General features: G+C 39.5%; 1 protein-coding gene across 1 annotated transcript in view; it reads right to left on the bottom strand.

Annotated features, from left to right (window-relative positions):
• The window catches only part of LOC148949847 (uncharacterized), a 109,020-nt gene that overhangs the window by 59,609 nt on the left and 24,396 nt on the right, over positions 1-25,015 (bottom strand). The window contains exons 3-5 of the mRNA XM_089091952.1: positions 24,069-24,297; positions 18,695-18,843; positions 14,269-14,463 (exon numbers count right to left, since the gene is read on the bottom strand). Coding sequence (XP_088948078.1) covers positions 14,269-14,463; positions 18,695-18,843; positions 24,069-24,297 — 573 coding nt within the window. The remainder of the gene's footprint in view (positions 1-14,268; positions 14,464-18,694; positions 18,844-24,068; positions 24,298-25,015) is intronic.

Here is a 25,015-nt window from a genome sequence, read left to right as displayed (position 1 = left end):
GCCTTCTATAAAAACCTTTTATGCTCCAGGGCATAACTTAAAAACCATGCCCCGAGGGTTGTGGGGGAGTTTCTTCCTCAAAAAAATATTTTCTATCTGGAAATCAATTACGCTGAACAAAATGGCTATCTTAAAATTTTGATTGGATGTGTTTGGGGGAATGATGGGCGTGGGGGGGGGGCTAGTTGCCCTCCAATCACTTTCGACTATTAAAAACGGCTTTGAATTTCCAATCGAATGAGCCTTTTTTGAAGTTTCTACGACAACGTCTACTATAAAAACCTTATATGCCCCCAGGGCATAACTTAAAACCCTTGCCCCGAGGGTTGTGGGGGAGTGTCCTCCTCAAAAACATATTTTCTATCGGGAAATCAACTACACTGAACAAAAAGGCTATCTCAAAATTTTGATTGGATGTGTTTGGGGGAATGATGGACGTGGGGGAGGGGGCTAGTTGCCCTCCAATCACTTTCGACTATTAAAAAGGGCACTAGCCCTTTGAATTTACAATTGAATGATCCTTTTTTTAAGTTTCTACGACAATGCCTTCTATAAAAAACTTATATGCCCCCAGGGCATAACTTAAATCCTTGCCCCGAGGGTTGTGGGGGAATGTCCTCCTCAATAAGATATTTTCTATGTGGAAATCAGCTACGCTGAACAAAATGGCTATGTCAAAATTTTGATTGGATGTGTTTAGAGGAATGATGGGCGTTGCCCTCGAATCACTTTCGACTATAAAAACGGGCACTAGCCGTTTGAATTTCCAATCGAATGAGGCATCTTTGAAGTTTCTATGACAACGACTTCTATAAAAACCTTATATGCACCCAGGGAATAACTTAAAACCCTTGCCCCGAGGATTGTGGGGGAGTGTCCTCCTCAAAAACATATTTTCTATCTGGAAATCAATTAGACTGAACAAAATGGCTATGTCAAAATTTTGATTGGATGTGTTTGGAGGAATGATGGGCGTCGGGGGGGGGGGGGGGCTAGTTGCCCTCAAATAACTTTCGACTATTAAAAAGGGCACTAGCCCTTTGAATTTCCAATCTAATGAGCCTTTTTTGAAGTTTCTAAGACAACGCCTTCTATAAAAACCTTATATGCCCCCAGGCCATAACTTAAAACCTTTGCCCCGAGGGTGGGGGGGGAGTGTCCTCCTCAAAAACATATTTTCTATCTGGAAATCAACTACGCTAAACAAAATGGCAATCTAAAAATTTTGATTGAATGTGTTTGGGAGAATAATGGACATGGGGGGGGGGGCTAGTTGCCCTCCAATCGCTTTCGATTATTAGAAAGGGCACTAGCCCTTTTTGTTTCCAATTGAATGAGCCTTTTTTAAAGTTTCTACGATAACGCCTTCTATAAAAACCTTATATGTCCCTAGGGTATAACTTACAACCATTACCCCGAGGGTTATGGGGGAGTGTCCTCCGCAAAAACATTTTTTCTATGTGGAAATCAACTATGCTGAACAAACTGGCTATCTCAAAATTTTGATTGGATGTGTTTGGGGGAATGATGGGCGCGGGGGGGGATTAGTTGCCCTCCAATCACTTTCAACTATTAAAACGAGCACTAGCCGTTTGAATTTCAAATCGAATGAGCCTTTTTTGAAGTTTCTACTACAACGCCTTCTATAAAAACCTTATATGCCCCTAGGGCATAACTTAAAACCCTTGCCCCGGGGGTTGTGGAGGAGTGTCCTCCTCAAAAAGACATTTTCTATCGTGAAATCAACTACGCTGAACAAAATGGCTATCTCAAAATTTTGATTGGATGTGTTTGGGGGAATGATGGGCGTGGGGGGGGGGGGGGCAAGTTGCCCTCAAAAAACTTTAGACAATTAAAAAGGGCACGAGTCCTTCGAATATCCAATAAAATGAGCCTGTTTTCAAGTTTTTATGACAACGCCTTCTATAAAAAACCTTCTATGGCCCGAGGGCGTGGCTTAAAACGTTTGGCCCGAGGTTTCCAGGGGAGTATTCTCCTCAAAAAGATATTTTCTATCTGTAAATCAATTACACTGAACAAAATGGCTATCTCAAAATTTTGATTGGATGTGTTTGGGGGAATGATGGGCGTGGGGGGGGGGCTAGTTGCCCTCCAATCACTTTCGACTATTAAAAAGGACACTAGTCCTTTGAATTTCCAATCCAATGAGCCTTTTTTGAAGTTTCTACGAATACGCCTACTATAAAAATCTTATATGCCCCCAGGGCATAACTTAAAACCCTTGCCCCGAGGGTTGTGGGGGAGTGTCCTCCTCAAAAAAATATTTTCTATCTGGAAATCAACTACACTGAACAAAAAGGCTATCTCAAAATTTTGAATGGATCTGTTTGGGGGAATGATGGACGTGGGGCGGGGGCTAGTTGCCCTCCAAAAACTTTCGATTATTAGAAAGGGCACTAGCCCTTTTAGTTTCCAATTGAATGAGCCTTTTTTACGACAACGCCTTCTATAAAAACCTTATATGCCCCCAGGGCATAACTTAAAACCCTTGCCCCGAGGGTTATTGCGGAGTGTCCTCCTCAAAAAGATATTTTCTATGTGGAAATCAACTATGCTGAACAAAATGGCTATGTCAAAATTTTGATTGGATGTGTTTGGGGGAATGATGGGCGCGGGGGGGGGATTAGTTGCCCTCCAATCACTTTCGACTATTAAAACGGGCACTAGCCGTTTTAATTTCCAATTGAATGAGCTTTTTTTGAAGTTTCTACGAAAACGCCTTCTATAAAACCTTATATGCCCCCAGGGCATAACTTAAAATCCTTGCCCCGAGGGTTGTGGGGGAGTATCCTCCTCAAATAGATATTTTCTGTCGGGAAATCAACTACGCTAAACAAAACTGCTATATCAAAATTTTGATTGGATGTGTTTGGGGGACTGATGGGCGTGGGGGGGGGGGGCTATTTGCCCTCCAATAAATTTAGACTATTAAAAATGGAAATAGCCCTTTGAATTTCCAATCGAATGAGCCTTTTTTGAAGTTTCTACGACGGCGCCTTCTATAAAATCCTTATATGCCCCCAGGGCATAACTTAAAACCCTTGCCCCGAGGGTTGTGGGGGAGTGTCCTCCTCAAAAAGATATTTTCTATCAGGAAATCAATTACGCTAAACAAAATGGCTATCTCATAATTTTGATTGGATGTGTTTGGGAGAATGATGGACGTGGGGGGGGGGGGGTCTAGTTGCCCTCCAATCATTTTCGACTATTAGAAAGGGCACTAGCCCTTTGAGTTTCCAATCGAATAAGCCTTTTTTGTGTCCTCAAAAAGATATTTTCTATCTGGAAATCAACTACGCTGAACAAAATGGCTATGTCAAAATTTTGATTGGATGTGTTTGGGGGAATGATGGGCGCGGGGGGGATTAGTTGCCCTCCAATCACTTTCGAGTATTAAAACGGGCACTAGCCCTTTGAGCTTCCAATTGAATGAGCCTTTTTTGAAGTTTCTACGACAACGCCTTCTATAAAAACCTTATATGCCCCAGGCCATAACTTAAAACCCTTGCCCCGAGGGTTGTGGGGGAGTGTCCTCCTCAAAAAGATATTTTCTATGTGGAAATCAACTACGCTGAACAAAATGGCCATGTCAAAATTTTGATTGAATGTGTTTGGGGGAATGATGGGCGCGGGGGGGGGGGGATAGTTGCCCTCCAAAACATTTTGACTATTATAACAGGCACAAGCCCTTTTATTACCTAATTGAATGAGCCTTTTTTGAAGTTTCTACGACAAAGCCTTCTATGAGAACCGTATATGCCCCCTTGGTAAAACTTAAAACCCTTGCCCTGAGGGTTGTGGGGGAGTGTTCTCCTCAAAAATATATTTTCTAACTGGAAATCATCTACGCTGAACAAAATTGATATCTAAAAATTATGATTAGATGTATTTGAGGGAAAGATGGATGTGGGGTAGCCCTCCAATCACTTATGAATATTTAAAAGGGCAAAACCCCTTTGAATTTCTAAACGAATTAGCCTTTTTGGAAGTTTCTACGACAACGCCTTCTATAAAAACCTTATATGCCCCCAGGGCATAACTTAAAATCCTTGCCCCGAGGGATGTGGGGGAGTGTTCTCCTCAAAAATATATTTTCTAACTGGAAATCATCTACGCTGAACAAAATTGCTATCTCAAAATTCTGATTGGATGTGTTTGGGGGAATGATGGACGTAGGGGGGGGGGGCTAGTTACCCTCCAATCCCTTCCGATTATTAGAAAGGGCACTAGCCCTTTGAATTTCAAATCGAATGAGCATGTTTTGAAGTTTCTACGACAACACATTTTATAAAATCTTTGTAAAGTCCCAGGTCATAAATTAAAATTCTGACATTGAGGGTGGTGGGGGAGTGTCCTCCTTAAAAAGATATTTTCCATCGGGAAATTAATTGTTCTGAACAAAACGGCTGTCGCACCATTTGTACGGTTGGTTGGTTGATGAATAATGGGCGTGGGGGCGAGGGCTATCTTACAAACAATCAAAGTCTACTGCTCAAACCGACACTGTCCCTTTGAATTTCCAGTCGAATGAGCTTTTTTTGAATTTTCTAAAATAACGCTTTCTACGAAATCCTTATATGCCCCCAGGGCATAACTGACCACCCTGGCCCTGAGTGGTGTTGGGGAGTTTCCTCCTCAAAAAGATATTTTCTATCTGTAAATCAACTACGGTGAACAAAATGGCCATGTCAAAATTTTGAGTGCATGTGTTTGGGGGAATGATGGGCGCGAGGGGGGATTAGTTGCCCTCCAATCACTTTCGACTATTAAAACGGGCACTAGCCATTTGAATTTCCAATCGAATGAGCCCTTTTTGAAGTTTCTATGACAAAGCGTTCTATAAAAAACCTTGTATGCCCCCACGGCATAACTTAATACCCATGCCCTGAGGCTTGTGGGGGAGTGTCCTCCTCAAAAAGATATTTTCTATCGGGAAAACAACTACGCTGAACAAAACGGCAATAGCACAATTTTGATTGGATGTGTTTGGGGGAATGATAGGCGTGGGGGCGGGGCTAGTTGCCCTCCAATCACTTTCGACTATTAAAAAGGGCACTAGCCCTTTGAATTTCAAATCGAATGAGCCTTTTTTGAATTTTCTACGACGGCGCCTTCTATAAAAACCTTATATGTCCCCAGGGCATAACTTAAAACCCTTGCCCCGAGGGTTGTAGGGTAGTGTCCTCCTCAAAAAGATATTTTCTATCGGGAAAACAACTACGCTGAACAAAATGGCTATCTCATAATTTTGATTGGATGTGTTTGGGAGAATAATGGACGTGGGGGGAGGGGGGGGGGCTAGTTGCCCTCCAATCACTTTCGACTATTACAAAGGGCACTAGCCCTTTGAGTTTCCAATCGAATGAGCCTTTTCCGTGTCCTCCTCAAAAAGATATTTTCTATCTGGAAATCACCTACGCTGAACAAAATTTCTATGTCAAAATTTTGATTCGATGTGTTGGGGGGAATGATGGGCGCGGGGGGATAGTTGCGCTCTAATCACTTTCGAGTATTAAAACGGGCACTAGCCCTTTGAGTTTCCAATTGAATGAGCCTTTTTTGAAGTTTCTACGACAACGCCTTCTATAAAAACCTTATATGCCCCCAGGGCATAACTTAAAACCCTAGCCCCGAGGGTTATGGGGGAGTGTCCTCCTCAAAAATAAATTTTCTATCTGGAAATGAACTATGCTGAACAAAATGGCAATCTAAAAATTTTGATGGGAGGGGTTTGGGGGAATGAAGGGCGTCGGGGGGGGGGATTAGTTGACCTACAATCACTTTTGACTATTAAAAAGGGCACTAGCCGTTTGAATTTCCAATCAAATGAGCCTTTTTTGAAGTTTATACGACAACGCCTTCTATAAAAACCTTATATGCCCCAGGCCATAACATAAAACCCTTGCCCCGAGGGTTGTGTGGGAGTGTCCTCCTCAAAAAGATATTTTCTGTGTGGAAATCAACTACGCTGAACAAAATGGCCATGTCAAAAGTTTGATTGAATGTGTTTGGGGGAATGATGGGCGCGGGGGGGGGGGATTAGTTGCCCTCCAATCACTTTAGACTATTAAAACTGGCACTAGCCATTTGAATTTCCAATCGAATGAGCCTTTTTTGAAGTTTCTATGATAACGCCTTCTATAAAAGCCTTATGTGCCCTCAGGGTATAACTTAAAACCCTTGCCCGAGGGTTGTGGAGGAGTGTCCTCCTCAAGAACATATTTTCTCTCTGGAAATGAACTATGCTGAACAAAATGACTATCTCAAAATTTTGATTGGATGTGTTTGTTGAAATTATGGGCGTGGGGAGGGGGGGCTAGTTGCCCACCAATCACTTTAGAAGATTAAAAAGGGCACTAGCCCTTTGAATTTCAAATCGAATGAGCCTTTTTTGAAGTTTCTACGACAGCGCCTTCTATAAAAACCTAATATGCCCCCAGGGCATAAATTAAAACCCTTGCCCTGAGGGTTGTGGGGGAGTGTCCTCCTCAAAAAGATATTTTCTATCCGGAAATCAACCAAGCTGAACAAAATAGCTATCTCATGATTTTGATTGGATGTGCTTGGGGGAATGATGGACGTGGGGGAGGGGGGGGCTAGTTGCCTTCCAATCACTTTCGACTATTAAAATGGGCACTAGCCCTTTGAATTTCCACTTGAATGAGCCTTTTTTGTGTCCTCCTCAAAAAGATATTTTCTATCTGGAAATCAACTACGCTGAACAAAATTTCTATGTCAAAATTTTGAGTGGAGGGGTTTGGGGGAAGGATGGGCGCGGGGGGGATTAGTTGCCCTCCAATCACTTTCGAGTATTAAAACGGGCACTAGCCCTTTGAATTTCCAATTGAATGAGCCTTTTTTGAAGTTTCTACGACAACGCCTTCTATAAAAACCTTATATGCCCCCAGGGCATAACTTAAAACCCTTGCCCCGAGGGTTGTGGGGGAGTGTCCTCCTCAAAAAGATATTTTCTATCTGGAAATCAACTACGCTGAACAAAATGGCCATGTCAAAATTTTGATTGAATGTGTTTGGGGGAATGAGGGGCGCGCGGGGGGATTAGTTGCCCTCCAATCCCTTTCGACTATTAAAACGGGCACTAGGCATTTGAATTTCCAATCGAATGAGCCCTTTTTGAAGTTTCTACGACAAAGCCTTCTATAAAATCCTTGTTTGCCCCCACGGCATAACTTAATACCCTTGCCCTGTGGCATGTGGGGGAATGTCCTCCTCAAAAACATATTTTCTCTCGTGAAATCAACTACGCTGAACAAAATGGCTATCTCACAATTTTGATGGGATGTGTTTGGGGGAATGATAGGCGTGGGGGCGGGGCTAGTTGCCCTACAATCATTTCGACTATTAAGAAGGGCACTAGCCCTTTGAATTTCAAATCGAATGAGCCTTTTTTGAAGTTTCTACGACAGCGCCTTCTATAAAAACCTTATATGCCCCCAGGGCATAACTTATAACCCTTGCCCCGAGGGTTGTGGGGGAGTGTCCTCCTCAAAAAGATATTTTCTATTAGTAAATCAACTACGCTGAACAAAATGGCTAACTCAAAATTTTGATTGGATGTGTTTGGGTGAATAATGGACGTGGGGGGAGGGGGGGGCTAGTTGCCCTCCAATCACTTTCGACTATTATAAAGGGCACTAGCCCTTTGAGTTTCCAATCGAATGAGCCTTTTTCGTGTCCTCCTCAAAAAGATATTTTCTATCTGGAAATCAACTACGCTGAACAAAATTTCTATGTCAAAATTTTGATTCGATGTGTTTGGGGGAATGATGGGCGCGGGGGGATTAGTTGCGCTCTAAACACTTTCGAGTATTAAAAAGGGCACTAGCCCTTTGAGTTTCCAATCGAATGAGCCTCTTTTGAAGTTTCTACGACAACGCCTTCTATAAAAACCTTATATGCCCCCAGGGCATAACTTAAAACCCTTGCCCCGAGGGTTGTGGGGGAGTGTCCTCCTCAAAAATATATTTACTATGTGGAAATCAACTATGCTGAACAAAATCGCTATCTCAAAATTTTGATTGGATGTGTTTGGGGGAATGATGGGCGCGGGGGGGGGGGGATTAGTTGCCCTCCAATCACTTTAGACTATTAAAACGGGCACTAGCCGTTTGAATTTCCAATCAAATGAGCCTTTTTTGAAGTTTCTACGACAACGCCTTCTATAAAAACCTTTTATGCCCCAGGCCATAACTTAAAACCCTTGCCCCGAGGGTTGTGGGGGAGTGTCCTCCTCAAAAAGATATTTCCTGTGTGGAAATCAACTACGCTGAACAAAATGGCCATGTCAAAATTTTGATTGAATGTGTTTGGGGGAATGATGGGCGCGGGGGGGGGGGGGGATTAGTTGCCCTCCAATCACTTTCGACTATTAAAACGGGCACTAGCCCTTTTAATTTTCAATCAAACGAGTCTATTTTGAATTGTCTACGTTAGCATTGAGCCTTAAAACCTCTTATGCCTTTAGTCCACAACTTACAACCCTTGCCCTATGGGTTTGTGGGGAGTATCCTCCTTGATCAGATATTTGCTAACTGGAAATCAACTACGCTAAACAAAATGGCTATCTCAAAATTTTGAGTGGATGTGTTTGGGGGAATGATGGGCGCGGGGGGGATTATTTGCCCTCCAATCACTTTCGACTATTAAAACGGGCACGAGCCCTTTGAGTTTCCAATAGAATGAGCCTTTTTTGAAGTTTCTAGGACAATGCCTTCTATAAAAACCTTATATGCCCCCAGGGCATAATTTAAAACCCTTGCCCTGAGGGTTATGGGGAAGTGTCCTCCTCAAAAAGATATTTTCTAGGTGGAAATCAACTACGCTGAACAAAATGGCCATGTCAAAATTTTGATTGAATGTGTTTGGGGGAATGATGGGCGCGAGGGGGGATTAGTTGCCCTCCAATCACTTTCGACTATTAAAAGGGGCACTAGCCATTTGAATTTCCAATCGAATGAGCCTTTTTTGAAGTTTCTACGACAACGCCTTCTATAAAAACCTTATATGCCCCCACGGCATAACTTAATACCCTTGCCCTGAGGCTTGTGGGGGAGTGTCCTCCTCAAAAAGATATTTTCTATCGGGAAATCAATTACGCTGAACAAAATGGCTATCTCAAAATTTTTATTGGATGTGTTTGGGGGAATGATTGGCGTGGGGGCGGGGCTAGTTGCCCTCCAATAACTTTCGACTATTAAAAAGGGCACTAGCCCTTTGAATTTCAAATCGAATGAGCCTTTTTTGAATTTTCTACGACAGCGCCTTCTACAAAAACCTTATATGCCCTCAGGGCATAACTTAACACCCGTGCCCCGAGGGTTGTAGGGGAGAATCCTCCTCAAAAAGATATTTTCTATCGGGAAATCAACTACGCTGAACAAAATGGTTATATCAAAATTTAGATTGGATGTGTTTGGGAGAATGATGGACGTGGGGGGAGGGGGGGGGGCTAGTTGCCCTCCAATCACTTTCGACTATTAGAAAGGGCACTAGCCCTTTGAGTTTCCAATCGAATGAGCCTTTTTCGTGTCCTCCTCAAAAAGATATTTTCTATCTGGAAATCAACTACGCTGAACAAAATTTCTATGTCAAAATTTTGATTGGATGTGTTTGGGGGAAGGCGGGGCGCGGGGGGATTAGTTGCCCTCCAATCACTTTCGACTATTAAAAAGGGCACTAGCCTTTTGAGTTTCCAATCGAATGAGCCCCTTTTAAAGTTTCTACGACAACGCCTTCTATAAGAACCTTATATTCCCCCAGGGCATAACTTAAAACCCTTGCCCTGAGAGTTGTGGGGGAGTGTCCGCCTCAAAAACATATTTTCTATCTGGAAATCAACTACGCTGAACAAAATGGCTATCTCAAAATTTTGATTGGATGTGTTTGGGGGAATGATGGGCGCGGGGGGGGGGGAGTAGTTGACCTCAAAACACTTTTGACTATTAAAACGGGCACTAGCCCTTTGAATTTCCAATCGAATGAGCCTTTTTTGAAGTTTCTACGACAACGCCTTCTATAAAAACCTTTTATGCCCCAGGCCATAACTTAAAACCCTTGCCCCGAGGGTTGTGGGGGAGTGTCCTCCTCAAAAAGATATTTTCTGTGTGGAAATCAACTACGCTGAACAAAATGGCCATGTCAAAATTTTGATTGAATGTGTTTGGGGGAATGATGGGCGCGGGGGGGGGGGATTAGTTGCCCTCCAATCACTTTAGACTATTAAAACTGGCACTAGCCATTTGAATTTCCAATCGAATGAGCCTTTTTTGAAGTTTTTACGACAACACCTTCTATCAAAACCTTATATGCCCCCAGGACATAACTTAAAACCCTTGCCCTAAGGTTTGTGGAGGAGTGTCCTCCTAAAAAAGATATTTTCAATCTGGAAATCAGCTACGCTGAACAAACTGGCTTTCTAAAACTTTTTATTAGATATGGTTGGAGTAATTATTGGAATGGGGGGGGGGCTAGTTGCCTTCCGATCACATTCGACTATTAAAAAGGGTACTAGCCCTTTGAATTTCCAATCGAATGAGCCTTTTTTGAAGTTTCTACGACACCTCCTTCTATAAAAACCTTATATGCCCCCAGGGCATAACTTGAAACCCTTGCCCTGAGGATTGTGGGGGAGTGGCCTTCTCAAAAAGATATTTTCTATCAAGAAATCAATTACGCTGAACAAAATGGCTATCTCAAAATTTTGATTGGATGTGTCTGGGGGAGTGATGGGCGTAGGGGGGGGGGGGCTAGTTGCCCACCAATAACTTTTCACTATTAAAAATGGCACAAGCCCTTTGAATTTCCGATCCAATGAGCCTTTTTTGAAGTCTCTACAACAACGCCTTATATAAAAACCTTATATGCCCCCAGGGCATAACTTAAAACCTTTGCCCCGAGGGTTCTGGGGAAGTGTCATCCTCAAAAATATATTTTCTATCTGGAAATAAATTACGCTGAACAAAATGGCCATGTCAAACTTTTGCTTGACTGTGTTTGGGGGCCTGAGGGGCGCGAGGGGGGATTAGTTGCCCTCCAATCACTTTCGACTATTACAACGGGCACTAGCCTTTTGATTTTCCAATCGAATGAGGCTGTTTTGAAGTTTCTACGACAACGCATTCTATACAAACTTCTATGCCCCTAGGGCATAACTTAAAACCCTTGCCCTTAGGGGTGTGGGGGAGTGTCCTCCTCAAAAATATATTTTCTTTCAGGAAATCAATTACGCTGAACAAAATGGCTATCTCAAAATTTTGATTGGATGTGACAACGCCTTCTATAAAAACCTTATATGCCCCCAGGGCATAACTTAAAACCCTTGCCCCGAGGGTTGTGGGGGAGTGTCCTCCTTCAAAAATATATTTTCTAACTGGAAATCATCTACGCTGAACAAAATTGCTATCTCAAAATTTTGATTTGATGTGTTTGGGGGAATGATGGACGTGGGGGGGGGGGCTAGTTGCCCTCCAATCCCTTCCGATTATTAGAAAGGGCACTAGCCCTTTGAATTTCAAATCGAATGAGCCTGTCTTGAAGTTTATACGACACCGCCTTCTATAGAAACCTTATATGCCCCTAGGGCATAACTTAAAACCCATGCACCGAGGGTTGTGGGAGAGTGGCTTTCTCAAAAAGATATTTTCTACCGGGAACTCAACTACGCTGAACAAAATGGCTATCTCAAAATTTTGATTGGATGCGTTTGGGGGAATGATAGGCGTGGGGGGGGGGGAGGGTTGCCCACCAAGCACGTATGACTATTAAAAAGGGCGCTAGCCCTTTGAATTACAAGTCGAATGAGCCTTTTTTGCAGTTTCTACGACGGCGCCTTCTATAAAAACCTTATATTCCCCCAGGGCATAACTTAAAACCCTTGCCCCGAGGGTTGTGGGGGAGTGTCCTCCTCAAAAATATATTTTCTATTTGGAAATCAACTAGCCTACACTGAACAAAATGGCTATCTTAAAATTTTGATTGGATGTGTTTGGGAGAATGATGGACGTGGGGGAGGGGGGGGCTAGTTGCCGTCCAATCACTTTCGACTATTAAAAAGGGCACTAGCCCTTTGAATTTCCAATCGAATGAGCCTTTTCTGTGTCCTCCTCAAAAAGATATTTTCTATCTGGAAATCAACTACGCTGAACAAAATGGCTATGTCAAAATTTTGATTGGATGTGTTTGGGGGAATGATGGGCGCGGGGGGGATTAGTTGCCCTCCAATCACTTTCAACTATTTCCAAGGGTAGTAGCTCTTAAAATACCTAATCGAATAAGCCTTTTTTTGAGGTGTTAACAATAACATCTTCTATAAAAGCCTGGTATGCACCAAGGGCATAAGTTACAAACATAGCCCTAGGAGTGAAGAGGAAGTGTCTCTAACAAAAAGATATTTTCCATGTGGAAATCAACTAAGCTGAGCAAAATGGCTATCTCAAAATTTTGATTGGATGTGTTTGGGGGAATGATGGGCGCGGGGGGGGGGGAGTTGTTGCCCTCCAAACAATCTTGACTACTAAAACGGACAATATCCCTTTGAATTTCCAATCGAATGAGCCTTTTTTGAAGTTTCTACGACAACGCCTTCTATAAGAACCTTATATGCCCCTAGGGCAGAACTTATAACCTTAGACCCGACGGTGGTGGGGGAGTGTCCTCCTCAAAAAGATATTTTCAATCTGGAAATCAACTACGCTGAACAAAATGGCTATCTCAAAATTTTGACTGGATGTGTTTTGGGGAATGAGAGGCGTGGGGGGGGCTAGTTGCCCTCCAATCAATATCGAGTATTAAAAAGGGCACTAGCCCTTTGTATTTCCAATCCAATGAGCCTTTTTTGAAGTTTATACGACAACACCTTCTATAGAAACCTTATATTTCCCCAGGGCATAACTTAAAACCCTTGCCCTGAGGGTTGTGGGGGAGTGTCCTCCTCAAAAACATATTTTCTATCTGGAAATCAACTACGTTGAACAAAATGGATATCTCAAAATGTTGATTGGATGTGTTTGAGGGAATCATGGTCTTGGGGGGGGGGGAGGGTTAGAGGCCCTCCAATCACTTTCAACTATTAAAAAAGGCACTAGCCACTCCAATTTGCAATCGAATGAGCCCTTTTCGAACTTTCTACGACAACTCCTTCGATACGAAGTGCCCGGGTATGAAAAAAAAACAACACATTGTGCACACATCGTTCGGGGGGGGGGGGGGGGGAAGGGGCTAGTTGCCTTTCGATCCCTTTCGACTATCAAAAAGGGCACTAGCCACTCCAATTTCCAATCAAATGAGGCCTTTTCGAAGTTTTTACGACAAGTCCATCGATACGAAATGCCCGGGTATGGAGAAAAAAAAAAAAAAACACATTGTGCCCACATCGTTCTTTACTTAGGCAGCGCTAGTGCGCTGCCTATGATATAGATAGCCCTAGAAAGCGGTGAGATAAACTATCATTATAGCCATAGAAAGCGGGATAGAGCCATATTTTTCGTACACCTTACTGTTTGAAATACAGCCAGTCAGGCTGGTAATCAAGAATATTCCTAGACAATTCCTCTGGAAAACATCTACCAAATAAGTTTGCCATAATCTTTAACTATTATAAAGGTTTGAAAAACATTCTTTAATCTTATAAATTTACATTAGAAATCCCTTTAATAAATTTAGAACGTCAAAAATGACCTGATTAAAATTAGAAATATTTTTACCCGAATAAAACTTTGTAATTAAATGTGTCCCAATTAAAAACTTTACAAAAATGTTTCTAAAATTGAGAAATTCTAGTCAATTTTTATCACTGATGATTAAGAAACAACGCCCATATGAAGAATTAATTAAAAATTGCGTACATCGTAAATGTACTTGATATTTTAAAATCTTCCCCATAGTTAGAGCTCCTCCACCCTATGAACATTTTTTAAGACAAAAAAGTATATATTGATGCCAACCTTGGCGTGGCTAAGACACACTCTGCGTGTCTTACAAAAAGCAAGGCGTTCCCGAATGGGGTGAGAGGAGGTCGCAAGGAAAATGGTAACTTTTTGGGAGGGTGTAAATAGGGAGACTTTGAACAGATTTGTATGGAGGAGGAGCTTGCGTAGCTGTGTTGGCCTCAGGCGGTTTGGTGCTGCAGTGAGTCATAGGAACCTTAAGTTTGTTCAACCTGTTTTTCGTACTAACTGTTTACTTTCGATCTTAAACTTTATTTGACCTTGATTATATGCAAGTACTTACTTTTTTACCAAGTTTAGCCCAACCTTTCAGTATGTCTCGTACTCTTTTCGAGGCCAAATTTCTTTGATATTCTGTATTCTCTGGGATATGTATCTTCCGGAATACTAATAGTTTCCTTATGCAGACCTCTGCAGTACAGGATCGCTTCTTTGATTTAGAAGAGGGTTTTACTTCAGCACCTTCAACTACCTTGGCCTGTAAAAAGATAAATAAATGACATATGAAGCTTAACAAATGTTTTATTTAATACTTGAATGTAAAAAATTTGCGTATATTTTCAGGGAAGTTATGACGTTGGTAGAGTTCAGGATGAGAATTTGAGAGAAACTTTCCAGGAACAGTTCCAGTACCAGAAACTTTCCAGGAGTTTGTAAAGTCGCTGATAATATCTTAGGGAAGAAAGTTAGAAACGCAGAGAGGAATATTAGTGAAAATACTTTGTTTAAAAGAGAGGAGAAGGGGCTTGGACAAGAATTATCTGAGTAATAGAACATATGAAAATAAGAAGAACGCAAAGTAAGAGGAGAAAGCATTGAAATGTGAATTAAGGAGGTGTGCAGTGCACCATGGATAAAATCGTCGAAGACCTGGAAGATGGAGCCAGCGGCATAATAGTAAAATATTGTACTGGCATGTTAATAAAACGAGAAGGAATAGTTAATGTTGACTTGCCTAAGCTAAAGATAGGAAAGGGGCCACAATTAGTGAGAATCACAACAAAAGTCCCGTAGGAGTTGTTTTGCCACAATTGCAGTCGTGTAGTGAAAACCGTGCCGTTTGTGTGCATTCCTCGGCGCTTTGGCGCAATTTTTTAAGCGTCTCGTAATAAACTTCTTTATTGAATATTTCCCCTTGTGGCAAAAATTCCGTCCGTTAAATGTCTTGTCTATCCCAAAACACTGTGAAAACGGCTTTTCGAGGTGTTAAGATTTGCTTGGATTTGACTTTTGCTGACGACGAAGTGGTGACACCTTTCGATTACTGTTTGACTTCAGGGGGTATCATGTGCAGCCCAAGTTTCATCCTTCATGACTGTCTACAACCAAAATGAATTGCCACCCTCGTAAAAGCTTCAACAGCGACGAAGAGCTGAAAGAAAACGCTATCGCATGGTTGACAACGTCGGCAGCTACAAACTATGAATAGTGTGTACAAAAAGTTAATTTTGTGTAAAACAAATTTCGTTGCTTAATTTGTACTTTTTGTCATTTAAAAAAGGAACTTAATTTCTAAACATACGTCGTAATAAAGAAATTCGGAAAAGAGATTTTAACAAACCAGAAACACCGATCTATTCTCTTGTCTTCCGTACCAACCAGCTGACTTACCAGGTATCAGAACAAATTATAAATTCTATACATTTATTCTTGCATAAATTCAATTTATGGCTCATTTTTATCTTTTGACCTTGAAGCAGCATTTGCTACTTTATATTTTGGTGTTGCAGTTTCACTTTTTTCTTCAACCTTGCTTGGCTTTATCTTTTTTTTAACATTGACATGCTTATGTTAACTCCGACCATTGTAGTAAATAAATACATTGTAATCTAAAGTAAAAGCAGTCAATTGCCGTTCGAAGAAATTTGCAAACTCCATCGCGTCGTTTGTCGTTAGTATATTTCGGCTGTGATAATTAAAAGTGTGATATATGCCATTTTGGTCGAAAATGAGCTATGTCATGGGTAAACTAAGGACGAGGAATCAAATGGTGCGTCAAAATTGTCCTATCACGTACCGTTACTAGGGTAAAAAGAGATATAAGCCCCTAAGTGGCGTATGTCTCTTTTTGTCAGGTCTTGTTACAATTCAGAATGAAAGAATAGGATTATTTTATGGAGCTGGAACATGGGGACCTGGCATGCGTCTCCTTTTTTTTTATGAAGAACAAAGGAGACATACGTCATAAAATGGAATATACTACTGAAACGAGCATAAAAATTTGGTTTAGACTATGTTCCATTAGCCTCACCCTTCGGAGTGACCATAGTCGACAAACTTTTTTTTTCCGTTTTTTGGCTCTCCTGAAAAGTTACAGAAATGGAATTTGTCGCAATTTTAATTATCACAGCCCCCTTTTTAAAGTTTTTTTGGTGATTATAAAAGTAGCATTATTTGGCGCTCACTTTTTGAGTATTCTCATAGCTATTTAAACAAACAAATAGGAATATGGCGACCTTGCGTTTCATGATGAATTTAAAAAAATAGCTCCAATTCTGACCTGACTAGAGGTTTTTGAAGAATAGATCGAGCGATACACTAGCATCAACCCCAACAAAGGAAAAACTAGATAACTAATTGCAAGAACGCCAAGACTCACTTCATAATGGTTTTGGATTTAACTCTGATATTTCGAGGGTCTAACAGCAAAATGTGTAACGAAAATGAGGAGAACAGTGGTAAAAAGAAGAATCAGCTTCTTTATACTGACACTTTGCCTCCCTCAGAAGAAGGTAGTCGAAGAAAAAAAAATAAACAAACAAATTCAAACCTCCCAGTCATTCCAGACCTTTGACTGTTTCTACAAGGTCATCATTCGCGGATTCATCCCATCTGAGCTTGTGATGCTAATTTCTTGGAAATAAATTTTATTTTACCTCTATAAAACAAAAATTATGTACGTTATCTAATTTTACAAATTTTTTTTTAACAGATGGAACGTACATACTTGCTGCTGATTGATTATACTTAGCCCCACGATATTTATACCTCATTTACAATTACTTTTCGGAGGCTTGTCGTTGGAAAAGGCCTCTGGTTGGTTGAAAGTGATCGCAATGCATCGCTTCCAACCTATCAGAGCAGTGGCGGATCCAGGGGGTGAGCCCCCCCCCCCCAAACGTAGTCTAGAGTAGCGTAATTTACTTAATTAACGCAAGTTTTCGTTAATTAAACTTGCTCCTAACGCAAGTTTGTCGGATCAACCTATTTTGCGCCCCCCCTAAAAAAATCCTGCATCCGCCCCTGTATCAGAGCCCTTTTACAGTGGCAAACCTGCCAATATTAGCAGCAATAAGCTCTATTGTATGCAGATTAATGATTTTAGAATAAATCAGTCAAAAACGGAATAGTCTCAAGACCCTATTAAAGTCAATATTATCTTGTCTGATTCTATTTAAATTTGATTGTACATTGAATTTATTATTTTTTTAATAGCTCATTGCATATATACTACTAACAACAACTCACCGCAGCACCAAGCCGCCTAAGGTCAACAAAGTTACGCACGCTCCTCCTTCATCCCAATATATTCAAAACCTCTTTACAGCTTCCCAGGAAATTCTCATTTCCCTTAAATCTTTCTTTATTGCATATATAGTAGCAGGAAAATAAGGGTACAACTTGGAAATTCAACTTTGACTCGGGGGAGAGAAAAGGGTTTCAAAAATGAAACACTCTGTTTAGTCATTACTACTAATAATACAGAAGCGTCTGATCATAGTACTAGCAGCACCACTAACAACTTGTACCAAAAAGAAGCGTCGTTATACCATCACAACTGTGCACACTCCTCAAAGCTTCACTCTCTACTCTCTCTCATGAACTTGTGGTTTCCCTTAAAACATTTTTTATGAACTCTTTTTATTCCATTAGAGGATGGCATTATTTGTGGTTTGACCCCAGGAGGCAAAATTTTTAGCAAACTATTATGCTTCATACGTATAACGTGACCCTAAAAATCTAAACCCTTATTTTTCATTTTAGCCCTGTAGAGTAGGATCGAACCATATTTTAGGCATTACCCCTATAAATACGAATTTTGCATAGCATTTCACATTTAAGAGCTCTCCCCCTGGCCCCTCCAGGTATGGTCTTGAAGCTGGATACGAAATTACACTTAAGTTGGTCTTGTGCAATCCTGTTATGCAAAAAATGGTACTTGTTAAATTAAGTCCGACCAGACTTAAGAAATGAAGTTAGGTTTAATCATAATGAAGTATACTAAAATATGATGAAAATATAACACTTAAGTAACAAAATTATGGAAATTTCAACAAAAAATTATGAAAAGCAGGCCGCAAAGAACGCATTATATTGAATACCTAACCTAACCAAAATACCAGCTCTAGCCTATATATTAAATATTTGACTAAACTATACCTATATAGTAGTTTACCTCACTGAGCCTAAGCTAAATATCTCCAAATGCAAACAAAGAAGCCGGTTTTAAACAGATTAAACTTCTTGAGTCTGGTCGGGATATTTAACAAGTACCCAAAATATGATTAGGTCAGGGAATTTGAGACCACGTATGATGACACAACAAGATGGTTGGCTTTATTTTTTCAGATACAAACACATATTTTTAATGAGTCAAGCAACAAAAAAGATAAAAATCAATTTTCATAAAATATACAATAAAACTGAACGAATATGATAGCCATTTATTTAGCGATACAAAAAAAAGTTTCCAAACTGATTGATCTCACCTTAGGTTCGGCCTTGTATTTTCTCCCCATGCCGTACTCACACAGATGTATGCTTTCTTCAAGTACCAAATAAGGGTTGCCAAAGTATTTTATTGGAAATGCAGTACTCGACTGATAGACTAATCTCTGCCTTTGACATATTTTATCACCTAATAATAAAATAAAAACTGTAAAAACAACAAAAAATTTGGCAAATACACTATATATATTTCATTCCGGGGGGGGGGGGGGGGTGTCGTTTTTTTTTAATTTTCACAATAAAAATAACAAAAAAGGTATTTATGAACTCTATCAAATTTGGACATCATACACTTAAAAAAAAGGAAGTAGGATACAGAGATCTTCGAGATAGACACAAAGACAAGAAAAATACAATTTTTTTTTCCTTGTAAAATGCATTTTCGTCGGCTAGAATTTTGATGAGAATGGTTTTCTTGAGAAATTCGTAATCCCAGTAATGGGGTCAATTCACCTAGAATTAACCCTTTTTGGTTTAACATCCCTAAAAAAACACTGAAGGTCCAACGTAATGCCTTAAGTTTTTCCTGGAACATTACACAGGCACCCTTTTAGCGACTTAGATACACATAGTTTATACTCATTTAATTTTACATCCCCCTCAACTTTACCTGAAAGTTCCAACTCAACACCGTTCCCTATTCCATTCTTGAGATATTGCATATGTGCTATTTTGGCAACCTGGATATACTTAAGATATTTTCTTTTAGTTCAACAGCAGTAGTGGCAGTAGTAACGGTAGTATTAGCCGTAGTAGCAGAAGCAGCAGTCGCAAGCAGTTTCAGTTGCAAGTAGTCATAACTGCTTGTAGCCGCAGTTGCAGTTCCAATTAGTTGCAGTCACAGTCACAGATAATCACAGTCACAAGTAGTCACAGCCACTGTTGCAAGTATTCACAATAAAGTTGCAGTCACTGTCGTAAGTTGCTGCAGACGCAAGTAGTTGTAGCAGTTAAAGTCACAAGAAGTTGCAATAGCAGTTCCAAGTAGTCACAAGCAGTTAAAGTTTCTGTCTCAGTTTTTGTAGTTGCAAGTAGTCACAAACGCAACCAGTCCCAGTCAAAATAGTCGCAATTATAGTATTAGTAGTAGCATAATTAGTAGTTTTAGTAGTAGTAGCCGGGAGAGTTCAATTTAATACCCTCGGCCGTTCCTAAGATTGCTGAAACGCCCTTTTGACAACCCGTGTGCATATAATATCGTTTTCACTTTGTCCATGGCACACCCCAGCATCCACTGAAAATTTTATCCAGAAAAATAAATAAAAGATTTAGTCGATCTGGACAGCCATGACAAAACTAAGAAATAAATCTGGAAACCACAAGTGGGTCAATGGCCAATACAGTATGTTTTGATTTAGTTCAACATCCCCCAAAATATTCCCTGAAAGTTTACCCTTAATATCCTCAGCCTCAGTTGTAGTAGTAGCCGCAGAAGTAGTAGTAGTAGCCCTAGTTTTAGCATGTAGCCATAGGATTAGTAGTAGCCATAGGATTAGCAGCAGTAGATAAATGTAATTTTCTTTGTTTTGCAAGGTTGGTACTTTTCACATCATAGAGGCACAAATGTCAAATCCTTACGGGGAGGGGGGTTGGGCATTTTTATGCCCTTCTTATACATTAACAATTATTCTAGAGGTACCTTATTTCGTGTCACTCAAGTTTTCTAATTGAAGATGATAGGTAGAAGTCTCATCGAAACGTTCCCATAGATACCCCATCGAGATTTTGTTACAAAAAGACCCTGCCCAAGTTTCACTTCTCAAATTACTTTGGTTTTCATTTGATGATGGCTTGGGCTGACATTAGACCGAATATTTTACATACAATTATTTTTAAATCCGTATAAATTTCTGTATAATTTTATATTATTACTTAATGTGTGTGTAAATCCTCTTTTTATATACATCATTCTGAGCTTTTACCAATTTTCTAGTATACAAAACAAATACTTATATTAACATTTTTTTTAATTTAACGGAATTATTTCTAATAGTTTCGATCGTGAACAACCCAATAGAACAGTTTAAACTCATATTTGAAGCTGCTATGGATTTGGTAGGTGTAATCCATGCTGTGCACTCAAAATGCTGATGCTGCCTTTTCGTCCGCCTTATTTTCTGGTGAAACCAACGAGGTGACGTCAAGAGAGTCGACGACATAGTCGTGTTTGCTTAAGTGGAGTTGGACAAAGTTGACTCCATATAAAGCCAACCCAATTAGCTACCCATTTTGACTTCATTTGTCCAGCTTTGCCTGAAAAGGCTAATAAAGAGAAAAGCGAGCCAAAAAAAAACTTCAGCTGAAAACTTCGGCTGAAGAGTTTACTTCAGCTAAAATGTGCCAATAATTAAATTTGCATGCAAATCAAGTAAACCCTTGCCTGTTTTGAAGACGTTAGGAAACATACACAATAAAAAGAATAAGCACCATTTAAAACGTACATCTGACGTGTTTATTTTATGTACAAACTCCCAAGTCAAAACTTCCCCGCAGGAAACTGTTCAAAAGGATGCCTTTTAAGATTGTATAAAAATTGTGACGTAACAGAACAACTATCCAGCAACAAGGCTACCAGGAGTAGTTCCGAAGCAATACTTTTACCGCTTGAAGGTAATAACGTTGAGTATTAAACTTTTAATTATAAAAACATAAAGATTTTAAAGATAAAAACGTTTAATTATTTAGTTTTGCAGCACAATTATGCTGATACTGACAGTTATGATAATATTGCCATCAAATTGAAAACTCATTCTCTGAAAAAACGCGTTTGACTTCGATGCACAATACAAGGTGCTGCCTCCTGCTATTTGGTGAATAGCGTTATATACGAAATAATCCTTTTTGATTTCAAAAGAAACTATTTGCTATCACTTGCCATGCAAGTTTCAGAAATCTTTAGGCTTGGTTGCTGAAATAGCCCGTTCTGGTTAAATTAAATATAAAAAAACAAGTTTATTGAACTGAAAGTAAGAAGCAACATTAAAACTTAAAACGAGCAGATATTACTCCGTACACTACCCCCTCCTCAATCCCTCAGTCGTTACGCTTGTACTTTAAGAAAGCTTCATATTCCAAATAAACCACCCTTGTGTTCCAGGAGCCGTTCTTAAAGAATTGAGACAAGAGTCAAATTTTAGCGTAAAGAGCAACGAACTGAGGAGGGGACTATCCTCCCTCATATACATAATTTCTGTTCATTTGATTTTCATTGTTGTTCAAGCCACGGGAATTGAAGTTTCCTGTATAGGGTTTTTGGCCAGGGCGATCCCAATGGTGTACTTTTCGTTTCGATCCAGCACAATTTTTTAGAGGTTTTAGGCTATTTTTCAAAATTTCCATAAATTTGTTTTCGAAATAAGATTTTACTATTAAGACTAATCGAGATAATAGTTACCATTCCAAAATCAGCTAAAGATGGCAATCTTTTCTCACTAGTCAACTTTTAAAAACACGTTTTTTAATTTTTGGTTACTATGGGCCGTGGTTCGTCCTATACTAGGTTGCAGCTACTGCTGCAACTATGATTATTGAGCTTTTGCACGGCGATTATGCCACTAATATACTGCTAGCTGTTAGTTTACAAAAGTTAATGATATGTAGGTGTTAAACGAATTCAAATTCCTGCAAAAATTGATTTTGAGCTAGCAGCACCATATTTGGCAGCCTCTCCTATTTTATGGGATGGTGCCATATTTAAAACTGCCATTATATATATATATATATATATATATATATATATATATATATATATATATATATATATATATATATATATATATATATATATATATATATATATATATATATATGGCCGGCGTTTACCCCCCCCCCCGCGGAAAAGGGGTGCTACCATTTCGACTAACCGTCACAATCACTAAACGTCATAACATCTAAAAGAAATACCCTTCAGAACCACTAACCGTCATAACATCTACAAAAAAGTAAAATTTTACATAATAGGAATAAGTATCTAATTGTTTAGAAACAAATTTCAGCTATATATTTGCAAATCAGGGGGGTCGGGGTAAAGCATAGCATATATTAAATACGTAACCTAACCTAACCTAGGTACCTTTTCCCCCATAAACCCCAAAAAACTTAAATTTAAAAATTTTATATGTTATGGTTAGTGGTTCACACGGATTTTTTTGTCGATGTTATGACCGATTTTGTAGACGAAATGACGTTAGTGTTCCTGACGGTTAGATGTTATGACGCCTTCCCCGCGGAAAATACCCCCCCCCCCCCGTGGAAAATAAGGCTTTCCAAATTTGAGAATTTTTTTTTTATATTGCCGCAAGAGGAAGGAATTTCGGTACTTGTGTATTATGCGCCACTCACTCAAGTTTACGCGGTGTAAAACTCGAGAAAAAACCCGGTTTCTTCGTCAGTTTCTTTTATCTTAGCATGAGACAAGATAAAGACAAGTGACAGAATAGATGGGAAATATGTAATTTGGGCTATATATTTGCACTTAAGGGGGGGGGGGGGGTTAAAGTATTTGGACAGTTTGAGGTCAGAAAACAATTCCTTCTAGGTATGGCCACTAAAAAATTACAGAAGAATAGCGAGGTATCTGGAAATTTTGTTTACTAAAAAAAAAAAATAATAAAAAAAAAAAAAAAAAAAAAAAAAAAAATCCCAGTATAAAGCAAATGTAATGTTCCATTTAAGTGTTTTTTCCAATTGTTAAGTGTTTTTTTTTCAATGACCGATTTTCCAAGCATTAAGTGCTATTATTAGGTTAATGTTGTGTTTCATTTAAGTGTTTTATGATGATTGCTGATAATAGTTTATGTTATTTGTGCCTTTCATTTATGTCATTTTACTATTTTCATGGCCGTATGTTTAACTTTAAAATGCACTTCTCTGTCTATCTATCTAATATGCAGAATGATTGTACCCCCCCCCCCCCCCTAATTTGCAAATATATAGCCCAAATTTATTTCTAAAGTAACAAAAAAACTGGTGTGTTCTCGAATTTTACACAGCATAAATTGAGTGAGTGGTGCATAATACACAAGTACCAAAATTCGTTCCCCATACGGAAATAAAAAAAAATAAAACTCAGGATAAACGCCTAGAACCGTTTTCTATACGGGAAGTGTTGGATGATTTGCCCCCAACCACGCATTGCACTCCCAGCCGAAGGCATCGAATCGGGAGATCGGTACCTGCGCAACGCAGACCATTGGTGAGCATGCGAAAAAAAAGTGTTGTTTTCTATACATCTTATTAGTAGCTTTGAAATACAATAAAACTTGTCATTTGCAGATGGTATTGTTTTTTTTGTTTTTTTTATTTGAAGAATAGAGTACTGTAACTTAGAAGAGGAAAAGGGTAAGTATATCACACCGTATTTTTCAACATATTCTTCAAGCGTTGATTTAAAGCTTGTTGAATGTCCAACTTTGTTGAATTTAACACCATGCTCATCTTCAATTCTCTGAAGTATTGCTGTGACTTCTTCAAAAGTACACACATCATTCCTATAATACTTGGTCAGTTCCACTTTTGAACGAAATTCTCCTTTTCTAGTAAGCTTTTCAGTGCCGGCTTCAACACCTAGTTCATCCACTTTGCCCTGAAGTGAAAATAAGATGTGAAATAATTTATTTACGTAACTATTTTGGGAGCACTGAAACAATTAAATATTCGAATACGTTGCTTCAACAAAAAAGCGAAAGTATGGTGGATTTGGGTTTGGAGATACAATTTCTATTGTTCGGACAGAGAGGCAGATCGAAGGGGAGCACGGAACTCTCCCTACAAATCTTATTCTACTTGTCATCAGCGCGTTAGGGTTAGTTCGACAATATTTAGTACCAGGGGAACGAGCTTCGCCTGATGAAAAAAAAACAGTTTTTTAACCTCTTTCACCAAACCTGACAACAATGACATCCCTAAAAGAATTTTCCCAAAGTTTGTGAACCATCTAGATCATTCTTGACACCGGAAAATGGCGGTATGCCAATCTTCAAAAAAAAAAAAAATCATAGTGCGTTCTCGAGAAAAAATTTACAGATAAAAACATACATTTTTTGTTAAGACAGATTTATATCAAATAACATTTCTGTAATAGAATGTACTGGTATTGTGCATAATAATATAATAACAAATAATAATAATAATAATAACATAATAATGCATAATAACATAAGGGTTTAAATGCAGGTATAAGAGAGGACAGATAAAGCCAGTTAGACTAATGTTTTCTACTGACAAATCTATCAACAGTCATGTTTACCAGGCCAAGCAACTGTTTTTACTGGCTGAGAGACCACTTTACTAGCGCGTCTGAA

Source organism: Artemia sp. Qi Xiang Cuo, chromosome 7 (genome assembly GCF_049724085.1).
Source record: "Artemia sp. Qi Xiang Cuo chromosome 7, ASM4972408v1, whole genome shotgun sequence".
NCBI classification, from domain to species: Eukaryota; Metazoa; Arthropoda; class Branchiopoda; order Anostraca; family Artemiidae; genus Artemia; species Artemia sp. Qi Xiang Cuo.
The sequence above is the reverse complement of the archived record's forward strand: the minus strand, read 5'-3'. Positions and strand labels throughout refer to the sequence as shown.